Here is a 27,115-nt window from a genome sequence, read left to right as displayed (position 1 = left end):
AATAGAAACAACATGGGGATAGGGTCAGAACACTTGGGTTAGGTTCCTAAAACTGATTTAGCAAGAGACCTCGCATACAATGTAATGTTTTTAAGTCTCATTTCCTCATTTGTGCAGTAGACATAAAAATCTGTTTGCTTGTCTTGTTTTGAAAGGGTCAAATGAGATAATGTATATGAAAAAACTCCCAAGTACTATTTACATACCATTATTATTACATTTAGGAAGTAACCTTACATAAATAATCCAGTAGGAGTGCCCTTTTTGTTTTTTAGATACTCAAATACACACATAATTAATGTGTAGGTCATAAAGCCACTTCTTTCTTTGCTTAACAATAACTTTCTTGACCTAAACAATTTACCAGTGATCTAAGAAGTTGGAAAGGTTACAATAAACTTTCAAGTCTTAACATATCATTTTGTAGTTCGCTAACAAGGTTAACAATCCAACTTTCCATGCATGCCAAACCTGGCAATTATAAATAATTTAAAAATACGTAAGTGTTAACTGTGCAGTTGTTTACAGATGCGTCACGTTTTACGCTACGGAATGATGACCCTACGATGTTGAAAAATAATTAGTGCTAAGGCACAGCGTGGCACTGATCCACGCCACGGCCACCAATCTTCGGTCTTGCATTGTTTAAGATGATGTAGGTGGCTCAACGTTGGGTCAAGTTGCACGTTCAGTATTAGTTCTGTGAGAAGTTGGTTTTGTACACTTTCAGCAAAGCTCTGGGAATCTGCCCAGCCAAGCAGAAAAGGGTTAAAGGAGTCCAGCAGAGGGAGAGGGAAGTAGTGCTGAGTGAGTGTGTGTGTGTGAGAGAGAGAGCGAGAGAGCGAGAGAGGCATAGGGAGTGTGTGTAAGAGAGTGTGAGCGCACAGGACAGAAGCATCGAGTTGCGGAGTGGACTCGTACACAAGTTCCAAAGGCCACAGTGTCCGCAGTTTTCGGCCCTAGCGGGCCTGGGGGGCACGGCCTGCACCCAGCGGGCAGCGTCCCGTGGGTTTGGGGGGCTGGGTGGGAGGGAGAGGGGTCTCGCGAGGGTTTCGGGGCGTGGCTGGAGTGGGGGGCGCGCGGCGAGTGTGCGCGGGTGTGCGCGCGCGAGAGAGTGAGTGTGAGCGCGGCGAGTGTGCGGCCGCGTCGCCATTCCCCGTGACGTCAGAGTGTATTGTTGTGAGCGGGGCCGAGCGAGCATCCCCGGAGCTGTCACCGCGGCGGCCGCGGCGGCGGCGCAGCGCGAGCCCCGCACGAGCGAGCCCGGCCGGCGCCGCCCCCGCCCCTGTCCCCAGCCCCGCCGCCGCCGCCGCCCCAGCCCCCGCCCCCGGCCCGCCCGCCGCGCGCCGCCGCCGCCGCCCGCGCGCCCCCACCCACCCCACCCCACCCCCTCGCTCCATCCCTCCCACCCGCCGCCGCCGCCGCCGCCCGCGCGCCTCCCCCCGCGGAGCGAGTGCGGGTCACCGGGTCACTGGGTCATTGTCTCCGCGCCCGAACCCCGAGCACCCCGTGGAATCCCCCACGTCATCATCAGAACCATCAATGAGATGCAAACATGAAAGACAAGAGGAAGAAGAAGGACCGCACCTGGGCCGAGGCTGCCCGCCTGGTACGTACCGCCCCCCGCCCGCCGCCCGCGCGTCCCGCCGGCCCCACCGCTCGCCCCGCGCCGGCCCGCGGCGGCGGAGACGGCCACTTCCAGCCCCAGCCGCCGCCCGCTCGCCGGGCTCCTGCTCTTTGTTATTCTGCGGGAGTGGGCTCGCCCAGGGGCCCCTGTGTGTGTGCGTGCGCGCGCGGAGGGGCGCAGCGATTATCTCGGGGAGCCCCGCGCCCGCCGCGCCCGGGACCGCCCGGGACACTTCTCCCGGTACTTCGCTGTCGGGGCTCGGCTGTGCCTTCGCCACGGGTGAATCTCCGAGCGCTCGGCCCCGCTCGACTTCCCTCTCTGCGGCTCCGGAGACCTTTGTGTGGCAATTACCACTCCCTCCTGGCCCCTCCACCTCCCGGAATTTCATCAATAACTCTCTGTGCACGGTCTGTGTGTCCGTTCGGCGTTTGTGAGTTCATACATTTTACACGTGCATGCACGGTGTGTGTCCGACACGGACTTGTGGGGCGTGTGCATGTGGGCTAGGTCGTGCGTGTCTGTGTGCCGTGTCGTGTGCATTATGTATGCACACCGATACGTGCATGTTTCGTGTGGATCAAGTTCGTTTGTGTTTTGTAGGTATTGTGTTCTGCTCGATGTTTGTGTGTACATTCTGTGCACGTGTGTGCAATTTTTGAGTGTGTGTGTCGGGGCGTGTGTGTGTTTGGTGAAGTTGGGTCAGTGTCATTTGTAGTGGGAGGTTATTAAGAGTGTACAGCTAGGTGTGTTTTAATGCTGGCTTCCTGGGCGGTGTTATTCGGCTGCTTTTCTTTAACCTTTCGGAGCTTACGTTTTAATCATCGAAAGAATGTCTCTATAGAAATGCTGGTTGGCAAAGGGGCGTCGGCGTCTTTGGTTTGATGCATGTGTATGTGTGGTTTCTTCTTCTTCTTCTTCTTCTTCTTCTTCTTCTTCTTCTTCTTCTTCTTTTTCTTCTTTTAAAGGACAGCTGTAAACGGATTTTTTAAAAAGGATATTTCTGTACAGTGTGCCTCACGGGAATGCAAGGCATTACATTTGAAGCTCAGCCTTTCAGGGTTTCGGCAGCATAAATTAAATATTTATTTAGCAACTTACTGTCTTTTATAATTGGCCAAAAGAAAGCAGACTGCATGCAGTAGAGGGCGGGGTGCAGGGTGGAAGACCACAGAACATGTTATTGGGTTGACTTTGTAAAGATTGTTTTACTATAACTGTTTTTTTTTTCTTCTTCTTCTTCTTAAAAGCTTTTGAGTAACTACATCATGCTCAAGGAGAACATTTGTCAAAAGTGATTATCTGAGTTTGGTTGAAGGGCCTTGCTGGTATGTTTCTGGATTGGAGCAAAGGGTTTTAAATAATTGACCCTATTGCCCTATGAAGGAGTGACAAAAGTCCCTTTTAATTGCGGTTTAATTATTGGAAGCTGAAGTGGCTAGGCCTCTTTACTTCATCTCTTAATTTGTAGTAGTGTATATTACGATTTCTCCTCTTATCTGTGATTGTGTTAATTGCTAAATCACTCACTGTCTGTGGATGAATGGGCAGGTGATAGTCATTCTCTAATGAACTACATCTGGGAGAGGAAACTTATCTGTGAGAATATGTGAAAAGTAAGCAGTAAGTGTAAAGTAGATGCCAGGTTGATGTTATCACTGAATTTTTGCTAGAGCATAGTACATTACTTATTGTTTGCTTAGCCATTAATTCAGAATTGTGTGGGGGTGTGCAAGGCTTCTGAAAATGCATTATTCAGGTTCCTTGGAGTGGCAATCAAGTGTTATAAAGCTTCAGTGTATGTGTTTTAAACAAGTGAGTGAGTTGACTTATAAATGTTTTAAAATAATGATTCATGAATTACCTGTATCTGCCTACAGAGAATTATTTAACAAATAATATTATTCTGATGGATTTAAAGCTAATCATTTGTATTCAACTAGTATTTGTTACTATTCTTGAAAATACTGTGCTCTCTTTGATCTAATTATAATGGATCTGTATTGATAAATCCTGAAATAGATTTCTGAATCACAGCTTTTTGTTAAAAGTTGCCTTTTTCTCTTACAAAGTTCATTGATGGGAAAAGACACACTAGGAGTCATCAACACAAAAGAATTAATGATAGACCAGATGTCTCTATTTTAACCAGACATATTGAACTAGTAGTTATGGTAATTTTTCAATTTGGTTCAAGTTATTTTTCCCCCGGTAGTTGTACAAATGTGTATGTATTCAAAATGTGACAGTTGAAACAAAATACTGAGCAAAATAACTGGAAATATCTTTCTCAGAAATTTGTGATTTGTAATTGAGACATGATCATTCTTAACTTACTATGTGAATAAAAAAGGATCCATTTGAGTAATATTGATTTTTTTCATGTTTTCTTTATGATTACATGAATACATATAGACTTAAACTCTCTTACAAACTTGTATGAAAAAATTTTTACTTTTATAACTGTATTAATTTACACTCAATTAATAAGGAATGCTGTTTTGGGAGGCATTTCTGTGCTATAAATACTATCATTACATATTTCACACTGTCCCTGATGATCTCGCTGTGGTTGTTGCTGTTAAGGACTTTTAGCCTTTTCTCCATCAAATGTTAAACTAAATGTCTGATTTTAAAAGTAAAGACTATGGATGGACAGAAAATATGCATGTGGTTCTTGCTATATATGAACTAAAGAGAGTATCCAAATTAACATTAAGAATAACCTTCCCATCAGACCATGTATACTATATATCTCCTCCTGGAGCATGTGTGTGAGCGAGATTATCTTGGAAGAGAGGGTATCAGGGGAGAGGAAATGCAAAATACATTTTTTGAACTGTGACCAAAAGCTTCTGTTTCCATGTAGCTTTGCATTCATTTTTAAGAAAAATATAGATGGAAGAAGAACAGTTCTTTGTAGAGTAAGAACTTCCAGTCGACAACAGAATTTGTGCTTGCTTTCTTTGTGAGAAAAGTATATGGTCTGTAAATCTACAAACTCTGAGTGCCAACTCTAGGGATTTTGCTTTAGATAGAGATGCAGCTCTCAAGCCCTACCATTTTCTCGTAGAAGTATGTCATGTTTGTATGTGGTGAGCTTGCTTAGCTTAGGCAAGAAGGAACGGTAGTATGATTTTTCTGTATTTTCAGGAATGTCGTGATTATTAACAGGCTGCCATTTTAAAACAGTAAGATCACATCTTTTTTTTTTTTCTTCCTCTCTCTCTCTCTCCCCCCACCCCTCTCTCTCTCTTTTCTTGTCTTTTTGCCCTGCATCAGTTGGAGAAATTTCAGCCTTCAGCCTCCTCCACTCCCCCTCAGCCTTCTGCAGTTGTGGTTGTCACTTTGCGCATTGCCATTTAATATGGAGGCTTCTCCTAAACCAGATGCATTTTCATCTGTTTTATCTGCTCTTCTAAGGTTATAGAGTCTCAGAGGATCCCACAATCACATGGAAGTGTCTTCTGTCTTAATATTTGTAGAGCACAATAAGAATAAAAATCAAAACCATAACTCATGTCGAGCTGGGGCTTTGACTTTAATCCTTTTGACTTTTATCTGAAGTCTTCACTCTGTTACTATAAATACAGTTTAAACCATTGTGAAAGGATCTTCATGCTTCTTTGTTAAAAAAAAAATGGGGATTTGACAGGACTTTGTTTTACTGCACTAAGGGGTTTCTTTGTTACTGGCTTAACACAAAACATACTGTTATTTATATATTTATTCTAGGTTAATTCTTTTTTTTTCCTGACATGCAAAAATGTTGTTGCTTTGAGAAGTGCTTTTTGATAGTTCCATCACTTTGTTCTATAGGGAATGCTGCTGGTAAGATAATGATTCAGTGTATTAATTTGTTCCCTGAGTTTCTTCTGTTTGTTTCATTCCTTACAATCTTTGTTTAGTCTCACTGGCACCTGAAAATAAATCTTAACAATCTTCAATAGCTTTGTGCTTGGTAACATGGCTGATTTATTTGCTTGTAGTTTAGGTACATTCACAAAGGTAATGACTATTAGTAGGGTTTTTGTGGGGGATTTTTTTGTTTTTGTTTTTTTTTGTTGTTTTTGTTTTTTTGGTAGTTCAAGGTGACCTTTGGGGAAAATTTTTTTAAATGACAAATTTGCCTCATTGTTGGGAGAAAATATATATATATATATATATATATATATATATATATATATATATCTTTATGCTATAGCGAGAGTTACTGAAGGTTTTAGTAATTTGAAATTCTGTAAATCATATTCTATTAAAAATTAAGTGGGGTTTTATGAATTAAAAGGAAATCTGTGTGAATCTTTTGCATGGAGAAGGTTCTTTTGCATAATGCATTATATGCTGAATAAAGCCGGATGGTATTGGAAGATGTTAAAATAGAATACAATTCATAATTGTTTATTTACTGGTTGCTGTGTCTTTTGTGTTTGTATTTTAGAAATATATACAGCTTTTCAGGAACAGTGAACATGGGGATGGAGTGGGGAGCACTCGTAACTGCTTTTGGCATTTTCTCAGTGGGCTTGGATTTCAGGTTATGAGCAGGCCTTGATAGTTGAGAACATTTTGACTTGTGATTTGGGGTAAGCCCCAAAAGAACACATGAGCATAATTGTGACAGTGCTTATTGGCGTAGGAGCCTGGCTAACTAACGTATATGGCAAGTGCTTTATTTTCAATCGCTTACATTTCAAGTGGTTTGATTCAGCTCTTTTCTGTGATCTACACATAACATCATCTTTATGTCTGTGTCTCATCATCTCTTCTTTCAGATGGGGAACCTAAATTTTCATTGCAATTTGAAAGATGGGAAAGAGTTTAGCAATCCCTCTGCCTCTTTTGAGTCTCAAGTTAGGAAAAACGTGTTTGAAATAAATGAGAAATGTGAACTTAGGCCTAGTGTTTAGGTTGTTAATTTTTTATTTCCAGCTGACATTAAAGGGAATTTTAAGAGTTGATCCTTTCTTAAGTTTTTCCCTCCTTTGAGAAAGTCTTTGGTAGCAGAAGATTCCTTGGCTGTCAGAAATGGACCCTTGGCGTGCTCTGGCTTTTAGACTTGTAGAGTTGTACCTGTAAAGGAATTTCACCACAGAGAAGTGAACTTATAAAGTAATGAAATTTATTATTTAAGAATATAGTTTCAACCTTCACTGAAATGCACGGGAAATGTGAAGTATGGTCCCTAACCATTTTGAGGGTTCCTACACATACAGCTCAAATGCTGGGGAAGATACAAAGATACATCCTCAAGGAGTGTTGAGTTCAGTAGAGGAGATGAGGAAAACTGGAGGAAGACTGAGCAGACACCATCTGCAGGTGTCCCGTGAATGATCAAGCAGGTGCTAGTTCATGGATTCACAGAAGGGAGAAGCTGTGTGGTATGTGGAGATCACAGAAGGCTTAATGGATTAGGTGAAACTTGGTTTGTCCTTGAAATATGAATAAGATTGAACTGGTGATGAGAGGGGAACATTCTAAGAAGAGAGCCCTGCATGAGCAAAGGTGTCATGTCAGGCACGAGGATGGGTTCAGGAGGCCATGAGTGGACAAGTCCAGAGATACCCAAAGACTTGAGGGGGTTGGCCTAGCAATAAAGTTGAAAATTACATTGTGAGCAGATTAGGGAGCGATTTGCAAGTTATTTCAAGAAAGTTGGGCCTTGTAAATTGTAGCGTGGGGCTGGTGGGATGGATGGTAATAGAAATAGGGTTTCTTTAAAAACACACAAAACAAAATGACTATCTCTCATAGAGAGAGGAGACATCAGTGCTCTGGGGATGTCTCTGAATGCTTTCATTATTGGGTAATAGAGTCTGAAAACAAAATTGATGTTAGAAACATTTTAAAGGATGCAGCTTTATTCTGTCCCATAGCCTTTGCCAAATGAAGTAAAGTTAACATCAGTGAGTAATATACATTACATTTGTGGAAAACATACACAGGGCACTTTGTTACCTAAAATACTCTCTTGAGATCAGTAGGTAGCTAGGGTTATTTCAGGAACTCAGTCGCCAAATGTGCGGTTGAATGATATGCCCAATATCATCACCCTGTCTGTAAGGAGCAAAACGGGCACAGGATTAAAAAAAAAAAAAAATCTGTATCGTGTCTTTCTAATTTTAATGAACACAGGCATTTAAATTGATGTGAATTTAACTGATTTGTTGCATGGGGGCATAGGGAGGATCCAAGCCTACAGCAGACTTATGTCCTGCTTTTCAGATGGCCTGCTTTTCATTTCTCTCTTTTTCATCGAAAGTCTGCATAAAATTATTATGATTATTAATTTATAACTTAAGCCCCCCACCCCCACCTCTCCCGCAAGGCTCATCAGTAGCAGGTTCTGGCTCCTTCCTGATAGGGCCCGGAGGAGGGGCATCAGTGTGGAACCACTTTCAGCTACTTGCTGGCCACTCAGTGGCTTGATTGTTCTGCTTTTGTCCCTGCACAGTTGGTAGCTGTGGAAATCTAGCCGGGATTGAAACTTTCCCTGAAGAGCCCTTGGGGAACAAATAGAAACATTATATGATTAGCCACATTGTTTTCATTATTAAACAAATCTACATAAAAGGGTAGCAATTAACAGCTTTATCAGCCTGAACTTAGGCACCTACCTCTCTGCTCCCCTCAATATTCCCACTTGAAGTGGGAACAATTAACTGTTGCTGGTTTTAATGTCAGCAACTGACAACATTAAATTGGGAATAGGCACTTCTCCTGGTTGATTGACATATAGCCCTCTGACACATTCTTATGTGTTTTAAGGCAAACTGATGCCCTGGGGTTAGAGCCAAAGGGCTTGTCAGAACATTGGCTTTAATAGCTGAAATGTATAACCTAAATGACATCCAAGACCTTAGCCTTTGGTGGAACTTTTAGAATCTGAGGAATCCTCTAACACAGTGCAATCTACACTTAGTGGACACACTTAGAAAATTTTTTTTCCCTAAGTGTATATATATGTATCATTTATTTTACAATAGTTGTTTACCATGGACTTATTTGGCATATATTTATCATAAATTAGTCCATGAAAAATTACATAATGATATTTAAAATAATTCCACAATTGCTATTTTTTTGGCAAGTGTTGTCACCAGTTATGTAGTTGTTGATTTCCAAATATATTATTTATGACTTAAAGGGGGGGAATAGGATGGACCCTCTACACCTTATTCAGAAGACAGATGGCATTTCTGAGATTTCATTAACTATAAGGTATTAGAACCCATTTTAAAAATTTCATGGAGTTAGAAATTGAGGTAGGATCTTTGGACTTCTTTTCCAGATCAGTTATAGAGAAAACATGATATAATGAAGATGTTGGCTATTTTTAGTTTTTATTTTTTAATTTTTAATGTCAAAAATAAGTGACTGTATATATAATTTGTACATATATCTGAACCTTGTTGACTGAAGAACTGAGTTGCTGTTTGGACCATCAGGATTCTGTATGATGCTCTTTTAGTGCTCTGAGACTCTGTTTTGGTGTGGAGGAAAGGGTCCCCACACATATAACAGGCAACACCAGTGATATCCAAGTATTCAACTCAGTTCTGCCACTATCTACCCAGAGATGACATCAGATTCAACAGGTTAAGGGTTCAGTTCTACAGTAGTCACCCTCCACCCCCTTCAGAAGCCAATGGCAAGTCCAGATGGTTATTACTTATGCTTCTGATTGACCTACCAGTTATAGCCTGGAAGTTCCAGTGACATCTCCATGGACTTAAGAGGCCAGTTGCAAGTCCAAGTTTTTACCTGTATTTCTGACTGTAAATCAGAGCTTTCGAAGACTTCTTCCTCAGGCTTCATTAATTTGCTACACAGTTCACAGAACTCTGAGAAATGTACTGCTTGTACTTTTAGTGATTACTAGTGATTACTCGATCACTTGTTTATTATAAAAGATATGACTCAGGAACAGCCAGAGGGAAAAAAAGCACAGGGCAAGACATGGCGTTAGGGCATGGAGCTTCCATGCCTCTCCAGGTGAGCCACTCTCCCAAAGTCTCCACATGTTCACCAACCCAGAATTGATCTGAACTCTGTCCCTTTGGGTTTTCATGGAGGCTTCATTACATAGTCATGATTGATCAAATCACTGGCCATTATCCAGCTTCTCTTCCACCCACAAGGTCAGGAAGTAGGAATGAAAGTTCAAACCTAATCATATGGTTGGCTCCTTGTCAACCAGCCCCCATCCTTAGGTACTTTCCAGAAGTCATCTTATTAACATAATGAAAGACACTCTTAATCTTCTCAACACTTAGGAAATTCCAAGGGTTTGGGAGCTCTCTGCCAGAAAAAGGACAAAGAGCAACTACATATCATTATAATTCACAGCATCACCCCTTCCATTCTCCCTTCCCCCCACCATGCACACACAACAGATACTCTCTTACCTCCTTCCTTTAAAATATTGTCTTCAAATTCTTGCAACCAAAAGTTGTCTTTCCTAAATCCTTTCTGTTTAATTTCTTGTCTCTTTTAAAACAAGCCAAGAAATTAAATTAAAACATTTTGCATCAAACTTTTGTGATATTCTTCTTGTTCCCTTTCCATCACTGTCATTGCTCTTTCCTGCTTGATTGAGGGTCTCCTCCTCTTGGTTTCTCCTTTAGTGTCCATGTATCTAAAATGCTGCCTATCCCTTCCATTTTATTCTCATTTTCCTCCTGTCCCTTGACCTTCCCACCTGCCTCAGTGACTATTCTCTCATGATAAAGACTCTAGCCTTGATATTTTCCCTAAATTTCAGACTTATATGAATAATTCCTTTTGTATCTCTATGTACTCTGAGTATTTCAAATGAAATTTATCCAGTTCTGTCAAACATTTATTGGATATCTCCCATAAAAGTGTTGTTCATTGGGTACAAAAAGAGAAATGTGACAATATTCTTGTCTGTGTGGGTTTACCTATCTGTGTGTACCTAAACACTGGTATCTGAGGAGAGTGGTAAATTCCATCTTAAATATAGCTCACATTCAGCTCCTCCTCTTTTCATTAACTGTATTTTGTATAGTCCCGACCTTTCAACTAATTTTGTCTTTAATCTCTTTTTAAAAATCTTACAGAAGCTGTGTTTCTCTTTCTAGAGTAGATCTGATCTTACTGAATCTTTTCTCTGCTTAAAAAGTCTTGCAATTATCTTCAAGTTAAAGTCAAACAGGTCATGGGAAACCCTTTTCTGTATTGGAAACACTTTTTAAAGGGGTATGTCATGATTGTTTTTCCTAATAATATGGAGAATTTTGCAGTTTTTGTTACTTGTCACACCAGTGTCCCATTTTCTACAGCCTTCTACAGATTTATTTTATATTCTTTTAAAACACAGTGAAGATAGTTAAAAGTAGGTAGTTATACTTATCAATATTTTACTATCTTCTATGCTCAAATCTATTTCTTGTATCATACTCCCCCTTCTTTGTAAATTACTTCCTTTAACAGGTTTTGTTTTGTTTTATTTTGTTTTTAATGAGGGGGCTCTGGGTTCAGGAACAGTCTTCAAATATCTAAAATGTTTTTATATTGCCCACACTTAAATATTTTTTTAATCAAACTTCAATATTTTGAAAGAATTATAAACTCATATGAAGTTCTGAGAATTAAAAAAGAGAACTGTGGGCAAACGACAACATGATCCACCTGTTATCCACACTCTTTCCCTAAGTGCTTCCTATCCTCATAAATTGAATCTGAACACATTCCAGATTGAATGTACAAAAGTGGCCAAGAGAAGACTTAGGAAGATTATCCCCCAAATATGTAGATTATAATTCAAATAAGAGCTGTCGTCACAAAGTATCACATCTTTCATTTAAAAAAAAAAAAAAGTGGAGAGACTTGATAGGGAAAAACTGAAAGATCAATGTTGTTCTCACCTTTGAGTGATAATTTAGCTAGTTATAAAAGTTTTAATTGACAATTTTTTACTCTTTATACTTTGGAAATATTTCTTCATTATGTTCTTATACGGGTGGTTGCAACACTGCGACACTGTGTCTGAGCTGAGTTTATTACTTTTTAGGAGGTAATATGCTTTTGTATTTGAGAGTTGTTATGTGTTCTGTTTACCCTTGAGATTCTGCACTTTTAATACTCTGTCTTAAGTGTTTATGGGCGGATTTGTCTTTATTCTGCTTGGTATCGTGTGTGTGTGTGTGTGTGTGTGTGTGTGTGTGTGTATTTTAGAGTATACTTTATTGTTGTCTCCTTTATGCCTTACACTTTTAGTCACATTGCAGTGTAGAACTTACCTTTGGCATTGTATCCCCACCTGACCATGAATTCTTTGAAATCTTCTAAGAGGTCCCTCAATGTATAGTACTTTAATATATTCAGCTTATGGTTTAGAAATGATTTAAGAGCAATGCAGAAAGAACCCCACTCATACTGAACAAGATACTGCCATTAATGTGTTAGCTTTGTCAGTCAGAATTATGGGTTGCAAGCAACAGAAAGCTAGTCTTGATAACTTAAGTAGAAAAGGATATTTTGGAGTCTATAAAGTAAATCATATAATTATCAGGAAGGATCCAAAAAAACCCCACAAAAACAGGCTGGAAAAATAGACAAGGATCAATAGAGCCTGGGCAGTAGACACACACAAAGTCATGCTATAAGAATAGTTGGGATATTGCTATGGGCACCACTAATGGTCACCACTGTGACTTAGTGTTGACGTAGGACTCTGCCCTTGCTGCCAGTGTAGCATATGAGTGTATCACCATCTGTTTTGTCTTTGCATCCCAGTTTTAAGATTCAAACTCACAGACAGATGCATTTAATTGTCAGACTCTAGTGCCCATATCTGTATCTTAGTTGTTAGGGACTGATGAAAAGGTGTATATGGCTCTTCAGTATCACAGTGGAAATCTCTGCATCTGCATTTTCATAGCACTGATAAAGTAAAAAAGATTAAAACCAAATGCCTCATTTCTTCCCCACCTCCTGCTCCCAGCAAGTCTTCTCTTCCTCTCTTTCATCTCTTGGTGAAAGCCACCACCATCTTCACAGTTGTTTAAGCCAGAAACCTTTTTGTCATCATTAACGTCTTTTTGTATTTTTCCCCTTTTATCCAGTAATCACTGAGTTCCACTAGTTTTATCTCCTTTGCTTCAAATCTTCAAATCATTATCCTTACATCCTACACTTATATCCATTTCCACTGTAATTTACTTTGACACAGGCAGTATATAGGTTAGGAAAAGAATAAAGAGTAATGACGGGCCTAAAAGTCAGGCAGATAATGTTTGAGTCTCAATTCTGCCACTTACTGTGTATTTGACCTTGGACAGATTATATAACATTTCTCAATTTTAGTTCATTGTGTATTAGCAGGGAATAACATAAAAGAGTGGTTGGAATATTTAAATAAGGTAATGTGTATAATGTACTTAGCACAGCGTCTCACATTAGAAGATGCCAGTTAATGTTCATGTCTGCTGGTTTTCCTTTTCTCCTTAAGTTCCTGCAACAACCTTGTAATGATTTCACTGACAACAGACTTGCCTCCACTCAGAATTATTCTTCTTATTGCATCCATAATCATGTCTTTAAAGGTGAAACTGGTTTATAATACCCCTGGAGGCTGACTTAGTTTCTGTAGGAGACAGATGGCAATATTGCCATCTTAAAGGGGTGATTAAGTGAAGTTAGGACACCAGTTAAAGAACAAGGGTTAGTGAGGCAAATCAGGGATGTAACCAGTAAGAGGCTGTCACTCCCCTTAGACTTGAGGGGCCAAGAAGAGTAGGGAATGGTTACTGCAGTGATGTGGTCTTATAGGAGGAGGGTGCCTGACACAAACTGTGACCACAGACAGTGGGATACAGCCACTGCTGGCCCTCCCCCACTCCTGGAGGTGGACAGGGAGACACATCACCTCAATACACTGATGCCTTTGCCTTCTATTCACTCATCTTTCCTTGGCTTCCTGTTAGCTGAACCCATCCAGAAGCTAGAGGATGAGGGGGTCTCTGTTGAGAAAATTCACAGGTGTCAGCCTCCTGGGTCGGAGAGCTGTGTGAAGGAGGACAGAGAGTGAACCTGGAGCTGCTAATGAGGAATATACAAAATGCCTGTTATTAGCTTTGTGTTATTCTAAAAGTATAGTCCTCGGGGCGCCTGGGTGGCCCAGTAGGTTAAAGCCTCTGCCTTTGGCTCAGATCATGATTCCAGGGTCCTGGAATCGAGCCCCACATTGGAATCTCTGCTCTGTGGGGAGCCTGCTTCCCACTCACCTCCCTCCCTGCCCCTCCTGCCTCTCTGCCTACTTGTGATCTCTGTCAAATAAATAAATAAAATCTTTAAAAAAAAAATGTTTAGGGGCGCCTGGGTGGCTCAGTGGGTTAAGCCGCTGCCTTCGGCTCAGGTCATGATCTCAGGGTCCTGGGATGGAGTCCCACATCGGGCTCTCTGCTCAGCAGGGAGTCTGCTTCCTCCTCTCTCTCTCTGCCTACTTGTGATTTCTCTCTGTCAAATAAATTAATTAAATCTTAAAAAAAAAATGTTTAGAAGTATAGTCCACTTGTTGCAAAATCTTTTAGGCTTATCTTATTTGTACTTCTCCAGTTTCATTGTTTGAGTCCCTTCTCCAGTCATATAAAAGTTGTGTGAGATCTCTGAATTTATCATACTTTCCCTTAACTTTGTACACATTGTTTCTTCACTTTGTGATGTCCTACCTCTCCCCCTCCTTTTTATCTGGCAGATTCCTATGCTTTCTTCAGATTTCAGTCTCCCTTGAGAAGCTTTTATATGTTCTCAAAGCACTATGTAGTTGTGACAATATGCTTTCTTGTTTATAATCGTTTCCTGAGTGCCTAATGCCCCACCTCATTTTAAGTTGTTGCTGATTACAGTCGTGTAAAGTGAAGAAGTCAAAAAGAGTTTTTCAGGGGAGCAGTTAGAGCTAAGTCTAAAAGTTTTCAGCATATTTGTAGAACTATAAAACGTATGTCTTCTTGATTTATTCCTGTGCCATGCTGAGTTGTCACTGTACAGTCTAGAGAAGGGATCAGATTTCTCAAGAATCAACTGGACAACTGACAATTTTGAAAGCCTGTGTCTACTTCCAGCTCACTAGCACCTTTTATTACTTTGAAATAATAATTTGATAGTCATCATGCTTAATGGCACTGGAAAATATTCAGTTCCTGCCATTAATATGTTAGGTGACTTGGGAATGTAATAAGATATGGACCTTGGCCTTTGGGAAATTAACTTTAAAAAAAAAAAACAAAAAAAACTTCTTAGGACCCAAGAGATACTTCGCTGTAAATTTGAAATTATGTACAGTAGTGGGAATTCAATAGCCTAAAAGTAATCTCCTTCTTTATTTGGTTTTAATAAGACACAATGATGATTTATAAAGGTTTGCTATGACTTTCAGAGCAAGCGAATCATCTAGTACATTGACTACAATGCAGATTGGAAATGTTTGCCGAGTAAATAATCTCCTTTTTATAAATAAGTAAAATATTTATAAGCTTGGTGTCGTAGCCATAGAGTATAGGAATCTTATATAACAACAGAATAATCTTCTTGTGTCACTTATCATAACATATTACTATTACTAAAGTAACACTAATTAATAATAATGGCCTCTAAGAACTAATATTATTGGGTACTTATATGCCTGACACTGCATTAACTTGTTATATGTGTTATATTGTTTAATCCTGAGAGCAAACCTAGAAGAGATATTGTAATATTATCCACATTTTTTAAAAGATTATTTATTTATTTATTTATTTATTTGATGGAGAGAGTGGGCACACAAGCAGGGCGAGCAGCAGAGGGAGAGGGAGAAGCAGGCTCCCTGCTTAGCAGGGAGCCTGATGTAGGGCTCCATCCCAGGGCCCTGGGATCATGACCTGAGCAAAGAGCAGAAGCTTAACTGAGTGAGCCACGCAGGCACTCCCTATCCACATTTTTTTTTAATGAAGAAATTTAGGTTTAGAATGTCTTTTAGTTGAATTTCTTTCAGTTGAAAGTGAAATAAATTTAACTCAAACTGGTTTAAGTAAAAGGGCTCACATAGCTGAGAAACCCAAGGGTAGACTTTAGTTCTAAATAGATGTTGAGATTTAGAGAATGCCGTCAAGGTATTTGCTTTTTTTATACTTGTCTTTGACTTTGCTTGCCTTCAGGCAGGGTTCAAGCAGAGCTTTGGACAGAGAAGGTGGTCACTGGCACCCCATACCTGCATCCTCTAAACTTAGCACACCAATATAAAAGGAATCAATCTTTTAAAATTATTATTTATTGTTATTAATTATTATTTTAATGCTAATCCCAGGGAAGTCTTCATTCTGCCCTACTTGGCTGATATACTCATCCCTCACAGCAATGGCTAGGATCAGATAACATGATTCATTGCCACAGAAGGATCACATAGAGCAGAGGGAAATTACACTGAAGCACCAATAAAAAGCAGATGGAAGGCATGTTGGGAAAACAAATTATGAATGCCCTCGCCTTTACTATGCTGAGGGTGAATTAACTTGCTGTGCTAGTGAGTAGTGGAACAATGATTCAAATCCATGTCTGTCCAACTTTTGGGCTCTAGTCTTTGAGAATATTAATGTAGACACTTCCTCATACATTCTTTCTGTTTTTTTTTTTATGATATTCATTTTACATTTAAAAAGTGTTAAAGCAAAGGCAGCTATTGCAAAGGTTCTAAAGATTTATTTGGTCTGTTTTCTCTGAAATTTACTTTCTTGATTTAGAGACTAAAAGTTACAGTGGATGGTTTCTGTTCTATTTTCCTTCACAGACCAGTTTCTGAGTTCTGTATGAACAGTCTATATATAACATTTACAACATAGTCTAACACAATTTAGGATCATCTGTAATTCTGGATGAAGCTTCCAGGTACTTTCTGAATACAAGTAAATATTTTTATTGACCAACTAAATGCCAAGTTTTCTTTACGGGGTTGACCATGATCCTTAGAGGATCTGAACTTAGCAAAAGAGAGCAAACATTTCTGTAGTGTAAATCTTCATTTATTCCTCTAAGTATTGAGATAAGATCAGCATAATGACTCCTTGTTTCATTATAGAATCGTATGGACAGTCTTATTGCTGTCACCTTTTGTTTATTCATCTAATAGTATTTCTCTTCTCCTAGAGATTAAATGAAACAAAGATAGTACTTCAGGAAATTTCTTCTTCTCCATTGCCTCCACACCCCCCCCCCAGTCTTATGGAAATTTGACCATACTTTCTCAGTTTGGATAAAGGTATGAGGTACTACAAGTTGATGTTTATGTGTGGTCTGCTCTAGGCAGAGATGCTACTTGTAGCAAGAGAAGAACTCCTTTAATCCACCAGGATCTTTGATGAGGGAATGAGAAAAAGATACTCTTAACCGTACATAAAGATGTTCTCATCCTTTCTCCAAGTTTTTATGTCTATCTTATCACTTTGTGACTAATGCTATCTTTACAGGCCAACTTCCAGTAACTAAATAAGAAAGACTGTCAGCAGGGAGAAAAAACAAAAAACAAAACAAAACAAAAAACTCCAAAAACCAATAACAGCAAATACAGATATTTCATTTTTAAAAATATTTTAATGACTCTGCCCACCCTTTTTTCCAGAACTCACTATTTACTAAACTCAACTTCATAGTGGGAAATGCAAGATGCTTGAAAGTTAAACATTTTTTTCTATTGTTAAAAGCTGCAGTGAAGAATGAGTTTTGTCCTTAATTAGTCCAGTCTTCCCGCTCCATCTTTTCATGACATTTTGTCTCATTCTCTTGGTGTTAGGTGATAGTGCGAGGCAGCTTTAGGGAAAAAAGGCAACTTTAAGCACATGAAAGATGTCATCTAGAAAAATGATGTAGAAACAAACAGTAGGACCTTAATAAACTTTAGCGTTTTGTTATAGTCTTTTCCCTATGTGTTTGTTCATATATCTTTGTTTTGGATAGAGTCAACAGGGAAAAAAGAGATTGTCTTTTGAGTTATTTAAAAAAATCTTTCTCTGTCTTTAACGAATGGTTGACTGGATATTTTGTTAGTCAGTAGGCTGGTGCACAGTTCTTTCATTTTCCCTCCTTAGGGACAAATGGTGGGGCTGTACTTCTCTGCCCCCTTGAAGTTAGGCATTAACCCTGTGAGTTGTTTTGTCCCCTCTAGCCAGCAATTGATGCTCCTTATTTCTTTCTCAGTTGTGTTGATCACAGAAGCTGGTGACAAGATGGAATTTCAGTCATCCTACTTCTAGAGATGTGGACATAGAGATGTGAGTGAGAAATAAGCATTTGTTTTAAGCCACTGAGATTTCAGGGTTTTTTTGTGGTGTTTTTTTTTTTTTTTTTTACTATTTTCTATCCCTCCCCATCCTGTCAGATGCAGCCCTTGCAGCAAAACAGGTGTTTTTGTTCTAGGACGCCTTCTGCCTTCTACCTTTGTTTATGAGACACTAAACGCATAATTACATGCTTAAGAGGTAAGGGAGGCAAACAAGGTTAGGTCCCTCTTTTTTCTTCTCCATTACATTAAATTGCTCTGTAAAATCAGCCTGTCTCATATTTATTCTTTGATATTTTCAAACCAGTAAACAATAGGGAATTTTCATTGCCAGGAAAATTCTCTCATATTCCATCTTAAGATAATTCTGTTTATATTTTGGCTTTTTAAAATACTTGCTTTTATTCAGCCTACCGAGGAGGAAAGCTTTCTCACCAGAAGGAGTAGAACAATTATGGCTCATAGGGAATTGAATTCCAAGATAGCTGGAGAGATAGAAGAAGGGCACCTGGACATTTTCAATGAGTTCAAGTTCCCTCGTGCAGACAAATTGTGCTTCATTGAAAAGGTATGACCAGATTTCCACACCATTGAGAGGAGGAAAGCAGACACCTCTTTCTTTCTTTCTCTCTCTTTTGGCCTAGGGGAATGTGCGTAGAGGAAGCACCCCCGCTAAGGGATTGGGTTTCCCAGTCTGTCTCAGAGATTCCTGTCTCCATTTCCCTTCCATTGAGGGCTCAGTCACCCTCCGGCTGTTTCCCACCAGTGTCCACTCTCCTCTAGATAGAGCCTACAGAAACTCCTGACAGCTGACAGACTCCCCTTTGAGGCCTACTCCTTCGTGGAGCAAAAGGGATAAAAAGGGGGAAGAAAAACTTGTCTTGAAAGCCTGCAGACTTTCACACCACAAGGAATGTGTTGACCATATGCATCTTAAAACCAGATGAACAATGTTTGTCCAGCCCTTCAGCTCAGCCGTGTGCAGCCCTATCTGTCTCATGCTCCAAAACGAAAAACTCAAAACCAGATTTCTTACCAATTTCCTACCAATCTTTCGCTCAAATAAGGACGGAGTTGTTAATATATACTCAGGTACATGTTAAATTATATTGTTCATCATGACATAATTTATCTGCAGGGGACGTTGATTTTCTCAGTGAATTCCTTAAAAAAAATTTTTTTTGCCTTTATATGGGGGCATGTTAGTTATAATTATCATAGGCAAGGCCACCTCTGAGATGTTAGGGTCACAAAACAGACTTTCATTTTCCTGTTTTAATTTCCAGTAATATGGAGATAATGTGTTTCTCATGTTTATTTCCCCTTTGCACCAGGATACCTATGGAGTATCCCAGTGTTTATCCCAGGTATAAAGTGTTCTTTATACCTGATGGCAGACATAGTTACCTCTTAAAACCTGAACATCAGAAGAGTTAACAGAACTCTCAAAGCTTTTCCTAGAGATAGCTTCTGCAGAGAGGATCTGATTCCTGTGGGCCTACTGCCTACTGCCTGCATTTCAGTGAATCTAAGAGAAAAACATCTGGCCTAATTTATCTTCAGGCATAATTTAATAATGCTGAATGGCAACCTCTGGGAAAAATCTAAGTAAGACTTTATGTAACCACTAATTTAGAGTTGGTTAATAGGTAATTCTTATTTGTATTTCTTTTGAAGGAATAGATATTTTGATCACATCAGAGCTAATCATTTTTCTTCATCCTGACATCTAAATGTGGTATTATAGTATAATGAGCTCCCAGCCTGGTTGTAGGCAGAACTCAACTGGTAGAATCGGGACTGAAGAAGGCTCGAAAGCAGTAGGGACTATCTGATTTCATAAAGAGTCTTTTGTTGGCAAAGGTAAGTTTTAATGCTCCATTGCCTCCTTAAAGAGACTCAGCCCATATTTCATATCAACAAATATCGGCTGATTGAAACCAGTTCTGTTTGTTTTGTGCCCTGATAAATATAGCCTTTATTCCTCCACATAGTCTAAGAAATGGGATAGAAAGGGGGATAGACTGGGGAGGGTTGGAAAACTTGGCTAATATTAAGGTGGGTAGTACATCAAGCAGAAAAAAGTACTTGCCCCAGAATGTATTTAGCATAAATCTATATGCCAATACTTAAATTATATCTTAATTCCTTGAGTATAATAAATCTGGTGGGACATGTTTGACTTGGTTTTTAGTATAAACACTTATGCTAGATTCTTACCTTATGACTCCAATTAGAAACAAGGATGACATAACACATAAGCCTTTTGGCTTTCAGAAGGCCTCTAGGACATATTATGAAAATATTGAGGTACCTGCTTCATATTTATTTTTAAAATGTTGGCCTTCTTTCTGAAGCCTGGAATTCAGAAATTCTTTTAGCTGGTGCTCATCAAAGTTGTGTTCTAGGTAAAGACCTCTTACTGCTAAAATTATTTATAGTTTTGCCTGGTGAGTTCCCAATTTTATACAGTTTTTTAAATTTTTTAATTATCTGTCTGGATGGATCAAAGTGTATATTTGACAAAGGACTAACACTCTGCGTTCCCAAGTTTTATCTTATTAAGAATTTGAGTTGCCAGTGATGAAGTAAGTGTTAGCAATAGCTACTCTTTTATTTACTTCTCAAGGAGTAAAACATTAACATAAGGCTTAGAAACATGTCTTTTGTATTTTTTAAAAATAGCCTGTGGAAAGAACCAACTAAGGGCTTAGTAATTAGTCTAATGCACACATTGGTCATGAACATTTGGTCATGGACAGTGACTAAAATCGAACTCTAACCAATTAAGCGAGAAGTTGAATTTACTGGACGACTTGTATAAGCCTAAAGCAGCATAGGAGAACACAGGTCCTTAGCAACACCTGGAAAGAAGGAGTGAATGTGTCTAGGCCTCCTCCATCTCTGCTTCTGTCCATACAGAAGACTTATTTTCTGGATCGGGCTACTTCCACATGGCTGAAGACTCAGCTTTTAGCTAATTTCAGGCTCTCATCACGTGGGGTTATTTTCAGAAAGCAACTGAGATTTATTTTCTTGAGATTTAGGCCAATGTGTGCTGGGGAAGATCGATGATTGGCCCTCCTGTGTACCCAACAGGGACCATCCCACAACCTGTCGTTTGTAGAGAACCCTTACGTATCTACAGGAATATGCTAGCTCCCATTCACATCCAAGCAGGGAGGGATTTTTCAGAAGGGAATAGGGAGTTGTGTAACACAAGACAATAAATTCAGCACATCAGTCCTTCCTTGTCTTCGTTCCTCTTGTTTTCATTCATTAGCCAGGTTTCTATTCAGTGCCTACCTTGTGCCAGGTACTAGCAATAAAGGAATGGCCAAATAAAATAACATAAAATAATACCACAATGATTATCACTACTTGCCTAGAATCTGAATTATAAGAAAACTGTCAGAAATGGGGTCGGCAAAGGTTATTTCTATACAGCCTAATTAGCATTTTGAATGAATATGAACAAGGCATATGGCCTGGTCTTCTTTCTTTTATTTTAAATCCATTTCTAAGTAAATTAGCTGTTTGTCACCTTCCCCTCCCTGACTATAGTAAACCAGGGGATAAGTGTCTCTAGAGATGGTGATGACATGTTTTATTGTATTTCATTTTGGTGTGTGCGTGTGCTTGGTAAATATTTGTTAAATCAATGAATTATTGAGGAGGTGATGTTGTTGTCTAACTATAGTCCAGAGAAAAGGGTGACTATTAACTGTGACAAAGCAAGCATCATTGTCTTTGTCATTCTTCAACATTTAAGTGGTCAGGATCAAATAATTCCATATAACAAAGTCATTTTCCACAATTATCTCAAGATATATTTTGCAACTAATTCCTTCTGGCAGCTACAGCTGGATGCTGTGTCATTTCAGACGAGTCTGGGAGAATAACACTGAAGAATTTTCTTGACTCAGATTGAATGATGAGTAATCCTTGCTTTGGAAAAAATTCAATATATCTCTATTTTGTTTTCTCCACTGTGCTGTACAGTATGAAGTATATAACTGCTTCTGTTGCTGCTTGAGTATTCATTTTTATTTTGTTTGAAACGGATTTTTAAATTATTTATTAAATACTATGTAATTTAAATAATGCAGGCATAAATTATATAAATGGCATAATGTAGAGATTAATATACAATTTAAAGAGGATGAAAGTAATTTGTGCTTCTAAATATGCAAATATTTAAAAAGTATAACATTTCCTCCTTGAACTTTTGCTTTTCTATCCCTCTCCAGGGTCACAATTGGTAATTGTTGGAATATTTTTATATGGGTATGGACAACACATACATTTGAATACATGCTTTTCCTATACATACTGTTCTTCAGCCTGCTTATTTTTACTTGTCACTTTATGGACATCTTCCTCTGTCAGTGCATATTTTCTTTGAGATGGTGGTGTATTTTATGATATGTGTGTGTCTTCATTTATTTAACTATCCCCCTCTTAGATTAGCTTTTTTTAAAAAAAAAATTTTTCAAATAATACTTCATTGAACCTGTGGGATAGGCTGTAGATTTCTGTAAGAAAAATTCCTAAAGGTGAACAAATGGGACCTCCTACTTTTTACATTTTAATAGTACTGCCAAATTACCCTCCGAGTAAGTTGGCACCATTTACTACAAGATGGTATATTGGGACAGTGAAGCAGTTGGAGACTGAAGGCATGGGTTTGGGTCCCAGGTTGGCTTCTTACTTAGGAATCGCCTAGTAGAGGGGAAGTAATGTGTCTGTGTCTCAGTCCTCTCTATAACATTAGTACCTACCTTGACAGGTGGTTGTAAGAATTAAATATGTCAGCATAATTCAAGTTCTTGCAAAATGACCTAGCATGTTTCTATTACAGAATGCTTTCTAGTGTTATGCACATACTACCTTCTATTATTAACACAAGCACCTTGTAAAAATTCCCAAGATACAGAAATTTGGGTTCTCAACCGATTGCTGCTTCAGAATGTTATCTTGAGGAGAATGCTGGCTTTGTCCATAGGTCTCCATGTAGACAGGTTTTTAGTTTCCCATGTGTGGACAAAAATACACATGAAGATCTTTAATTTTCACAATACTGTATTTTGCCATCTACAAGCCTGGTTTTTAGAATTACTATATCCATAATAATATAATATAAATAAACTTTAAGTTGTTAGAGTATATAATCCTAATTATATTGGACCTTGGTAAGACTATCTACTTGGATTATTTTACATAATTATTCTCAGTTTTTATGTTTATATTTTTATGAGAGGTTCCATGACAAAATTTTATAACTGTCCTTTGCTTGCTTTTGTGACACTGTCATTGAAGATCTTGTTCATAACCCCAATGCCACTATATGAATTTCCATAGGAGAAAATTCTCTTACTTAAGAAATAGGAAAATCTTTATCAGCTTTGATAAGCTAATATTTCCTTCATTCAGTCCAAAGGAGTTTTCCCCTGCATTTTAGCTGCCATGAAATTAATGTGATATAATAGATCAGCGTGGTAGCACCTTTATTATTGGGCATGATTTTTCAGTTTTCTCAGTTTTGAAATATTTCATTACATTTTTCTCCTTTAAAATACAGAAAGGGGCACCTGGGTGGCTCAGTGGGTTAAAGCCTCTGCCTTCTGCTCAGGTCATGATCTCAGGGTCCTGGGATCGAGTCCCTCATCGGGCTCTCTGCTCAGCAGGGAGCCTGCTTCCCCCTCTCTCTCTGCCTGCCTCTCTGCCTACTTGTGATCTCTGTCTGTCAAGTAAATAAATAACATCTTTTAAAAAAATAGTACAGAAAAAAAAGTGCAGATTTTCTTAAGAAGGTGTGATAAAATAACACAGAAGTTATCTCCACTGTATTTTAAATGGAACATGAAATGATGAGATGTGACTTTGATGACAAGACACTGAAAGAACCTGCAGATATGAGGAGAAGGGCTGCTGATTATCGTGTGGAAGATCACAGGGACAGGGGAGTAATTGTCTAAGGATCTAACTACCGAGGTTCTAATCTTGGCTTTACTACTTTGTAGCTGTGTGACTTTGGGAGAATTAAATAAACCCCTTTGCACCTTAGTTACCTCATCTTGTCATAAAATGAGGGTGACAATAGTCCCTAAATGATAAGGAGGTTGCTGTGAGGATTAAGTGAGTTTATATACATGTTAGAATAATGCCTGATGCAGAGTCACTGCTGTGTGTTGGCTGTTGTTATTATAGAAAGAGATAGAAGGAAGTGTTTGAAATCACAGATTATTGAGCTTTATCTCCATTCTCAGGGAAATTCTAGAGCATACTATTAAGCAGATGACTCTAAGCATTTAGATATGGAAGTAGTGATCCCTGGAAGGCATTATGGATTCTCTAAGTTAATTCCTGTCAAACTAAATTAATTTATTTTTGATAGGATTATTAGAGTTACATATCAGGAGGATGCTCCTGTTGGAGCTAAATTTCAGCCAGTCATTTGAAGTATAATTAAATGAATTTTTAGAAGATTGAAGATCTATAGCTGAGCGCATTGATTGGCTAATCGGGATGCGTCTGAAGGAAGACACTAGCAGCAGTCCCACTGTTGGGGCTTTGTTTTCCATGGCTTTGTTCAGCTCTGTCCTGAGTAACTTGAAGGAAACATCAAAGTCATAACTGTCAAATGTGCGGGTATCACAAAGTACAAAGGGAAACTGGACAGTCGAACAAGAGAATGATGATTCCAAAAGAACTTTATAAAGTAGGACAAACAACCTTCATCGAAAAAGGTGAAATTTGACTGAGATAAGTATTTTTCATATTTGCGGATACCACAAAGTTTACCTGGTACCTGGAATAAAAAGATACTTGGAAATGACAAGATTTCAGAGCCCATAAAAATGGACTGAAACAAACCCTAGTTGCATTGAACAAACATCTATTTACATCCAGTAAGTTTGGAAATCTATACCACAGAACTATGCATGTGATTTCAGAAATAAACGTTGAAAGTTCTGGAAGTTTTAGTTGGTTGACGGCCTGAGGACTGCTAAGAAAGAGCGAGTGTCATACTAGTTTGTATTAACATAATTATATGAGTTAGAAAAGGGAGGTAATAGTTTAACTATATTATGTTTCATTCAAATTACGTTTAGAGTAATTATTAATGGTATTTAGCTAAATTCATTCAATTATCATAATCCTGAAAGCATGTATTTTACAAGTGATGTTGGCAAACTCAAGAATGTTCAAGGGGTGTTTTGTGAGACAGTGTCTGCAAACCATTTTATGTGAGGATTGATGGAAGCAACCGAGGATCCGTTAGCCTCGAGATGAAAGAAGACTAGGACCTTAATGGTGTATTCAAACAAGTGGCAGCATATCATATGAATAAATGATTGGACCCCATTTTGTAAATTCATATAACACAATCACTTTACCTTAAGCTTTCATGTTAGGAAAGTGCTTGTAATTTAATATTAAATAATTGTCACATTCAAAGGCAAAAACTAGGACTACATAGTAGAAATCATAGGAAAGCAGAATTTTTACTTGATGCACAGAGAAAGCTTTTTAATAATTAGTGGGTTTTAAATATAGTACACTGCCTGCAGATTTCTGTGGGAGAAGTATTTTTTTCATTAAAGATATGTTTCTAAAACAGTTTCATCTGTATCATCGTTTAAGTAGGTATTAATATTTTTCTTTTACCCTTTTTAGAATGTTGTAGAAATTCTGGATTTCTCTCACATTGTTTTTGCTTTCTGTTTTATATGTAATGACAAACTGTTTCAAAAGATTAGAAACTTAATGAGGTAGAACAAAGTTGCCAAAATCCACAGGAAATTAGCAGTCACCTCTCAGTCCCATAGAACTTTATCTACAAATTCAGGTAATGATCACTCTGAACTGTTCTAGGCCTCACAAAGCCATTTTTCTATTCTCAGCTGTGCTCTGTTTTCTGAGGCTGTGCAATTAAATTAATCTTATGGACAGATGTTTTTTGATGGGTATTCAATAATCCTCTATTATAATTGCTTGAAAGTTTGTCTTGAAGTGTGTATGTGGCTGGAAACAAGTTGTTACTGTTAATATTCTATATTTTTACTTGAATTGTAACATAAGTATAGCAGGATAATTTGTCCCTGTACTGTGCTTTTCTTTCTTGGTAACACAGCAGTGTCTAGAATAGTGCCATATGGTCTAACCCTCCTTGTTAAACACAGATAAAAAGACTGTTGGATGCTGAAACTAGGCACAGTGTGTGCGGGTTTACCTGTGAACCCTGAGTAGAAGTCTGGTCATGCTCAGGTGATGAGGGGTGGCAGGATGAGACTCGCCGTATTCATACAAGCTGGCGTGCAGTTTACACAGGAAATCTCAGAGAGAGACTACATCTAATGCCCATCTTTCTTTCTTTCTTTCTTTCTTTCTTTTTTTTTTTTTTAAATAGCTCTCCTCATTTTCTAGAATGTGCTCAGAGGGGTCCCCGCCCCCAAGCCAACAGTGTTAACTAATGTTTATTAGCACATACTGCTCCAGGCAGTCATTTGGCGAATTGGAATAATAAGCACTTCACATTCATTATCTCATTTTGTCCTCACAGCATTTTTATAAACGAGGAAATGAGGAAACTGAGATCCAGGGAGGTTAAATATCTGAGCTCAGACAGCTAGTGAGTAGGGGCTCTTGGTTCATCTGATTGCAGCTCCCATAACCTCAGAGAGTGACTGGACACATCTCTCCAAATTAACTTGGCCTCTGTATTAGCCTGCTTGGTCATGCTGCAGCCTGGGGTTGTGGACATGAATGAGGACCAAAGCCTTCAGTGTAGCAAGAATAGCATTAAGCAGATACTGCTAATTATCTATTTGACAGGTGCTACCAAGGGAAGGTACAGTTTAAACCATTATCTGAGAGTTCAAAGAAATATTTGATTGTTCTTAAGTGATAGATTGCTGAAGTGGGGATTATGAGGTAGATACTGTGTATAATATCTTGATTATAGACCTTCCATTTCTGCACAACCCCTGTGCTCAGGAGGAGAAGCAATTTAAAGCTAAGAAGAAGAAGCATTTTATGTAAAGGAAGGGCATTTTATGTAAAGATTAAGCACTGTGACAGACCGATTTGTGTAGAAGAGACATTGATATCTGGCCAGTGGTTCTAATTACAGTCTTCCCTTGGCAAGGCAGTTCAGTGTCAGAAGGGCCAGACCCCCTCACTTACTGGCTGCTGGACCTCAGGGGCACTTG

The 27,115-nt window shown here is 38.8% G+C and overlaps 1 protein-coding gene across 1 annotated transcript in view; it reads left to right on the top strand.

The window, feature by feature from the left end:
- Positions 1 to 1,440: 1,440 nt before the first annotated feature.
- ASXL3 (ASXL transcriptional regulator 3) overlaps positions 1,441 to 27,115 on the top strand; it is a 187,131-nt gene continuing 161,456 nt past the window's right edge. Inside the window, exon 1 of the mRNA XM_082699674.1 lies at positions 1,441 to 1,609. Coding sequence (XP_082555800.1) covers positions 1,556 to 1,609 — 54 coding nt within the window. The 5' untranslated portion in view covers positions 1,441 to 1,555. The remainder of the gene's footprint in view (positions 1,610 to 27,115) is intronic.

The sequence above is a fragment of the Mustela nivalis genome, assembly GCF_964662115.1.
Source record: "Mustela nivalis genome assembly, chromosome: 14".
Classification (NCBI taxonomy): domain Eukaryota; kingdom Metazoa; phylum Chordata; class Mammalia; order Carnivora; family Mustelidae; genus Mustela; species Mustela nivalis.
Note: the sequence above shows the minus strand (reverse complement) of the source record. Positions and strands in the feature narration are given on the sequence as shown.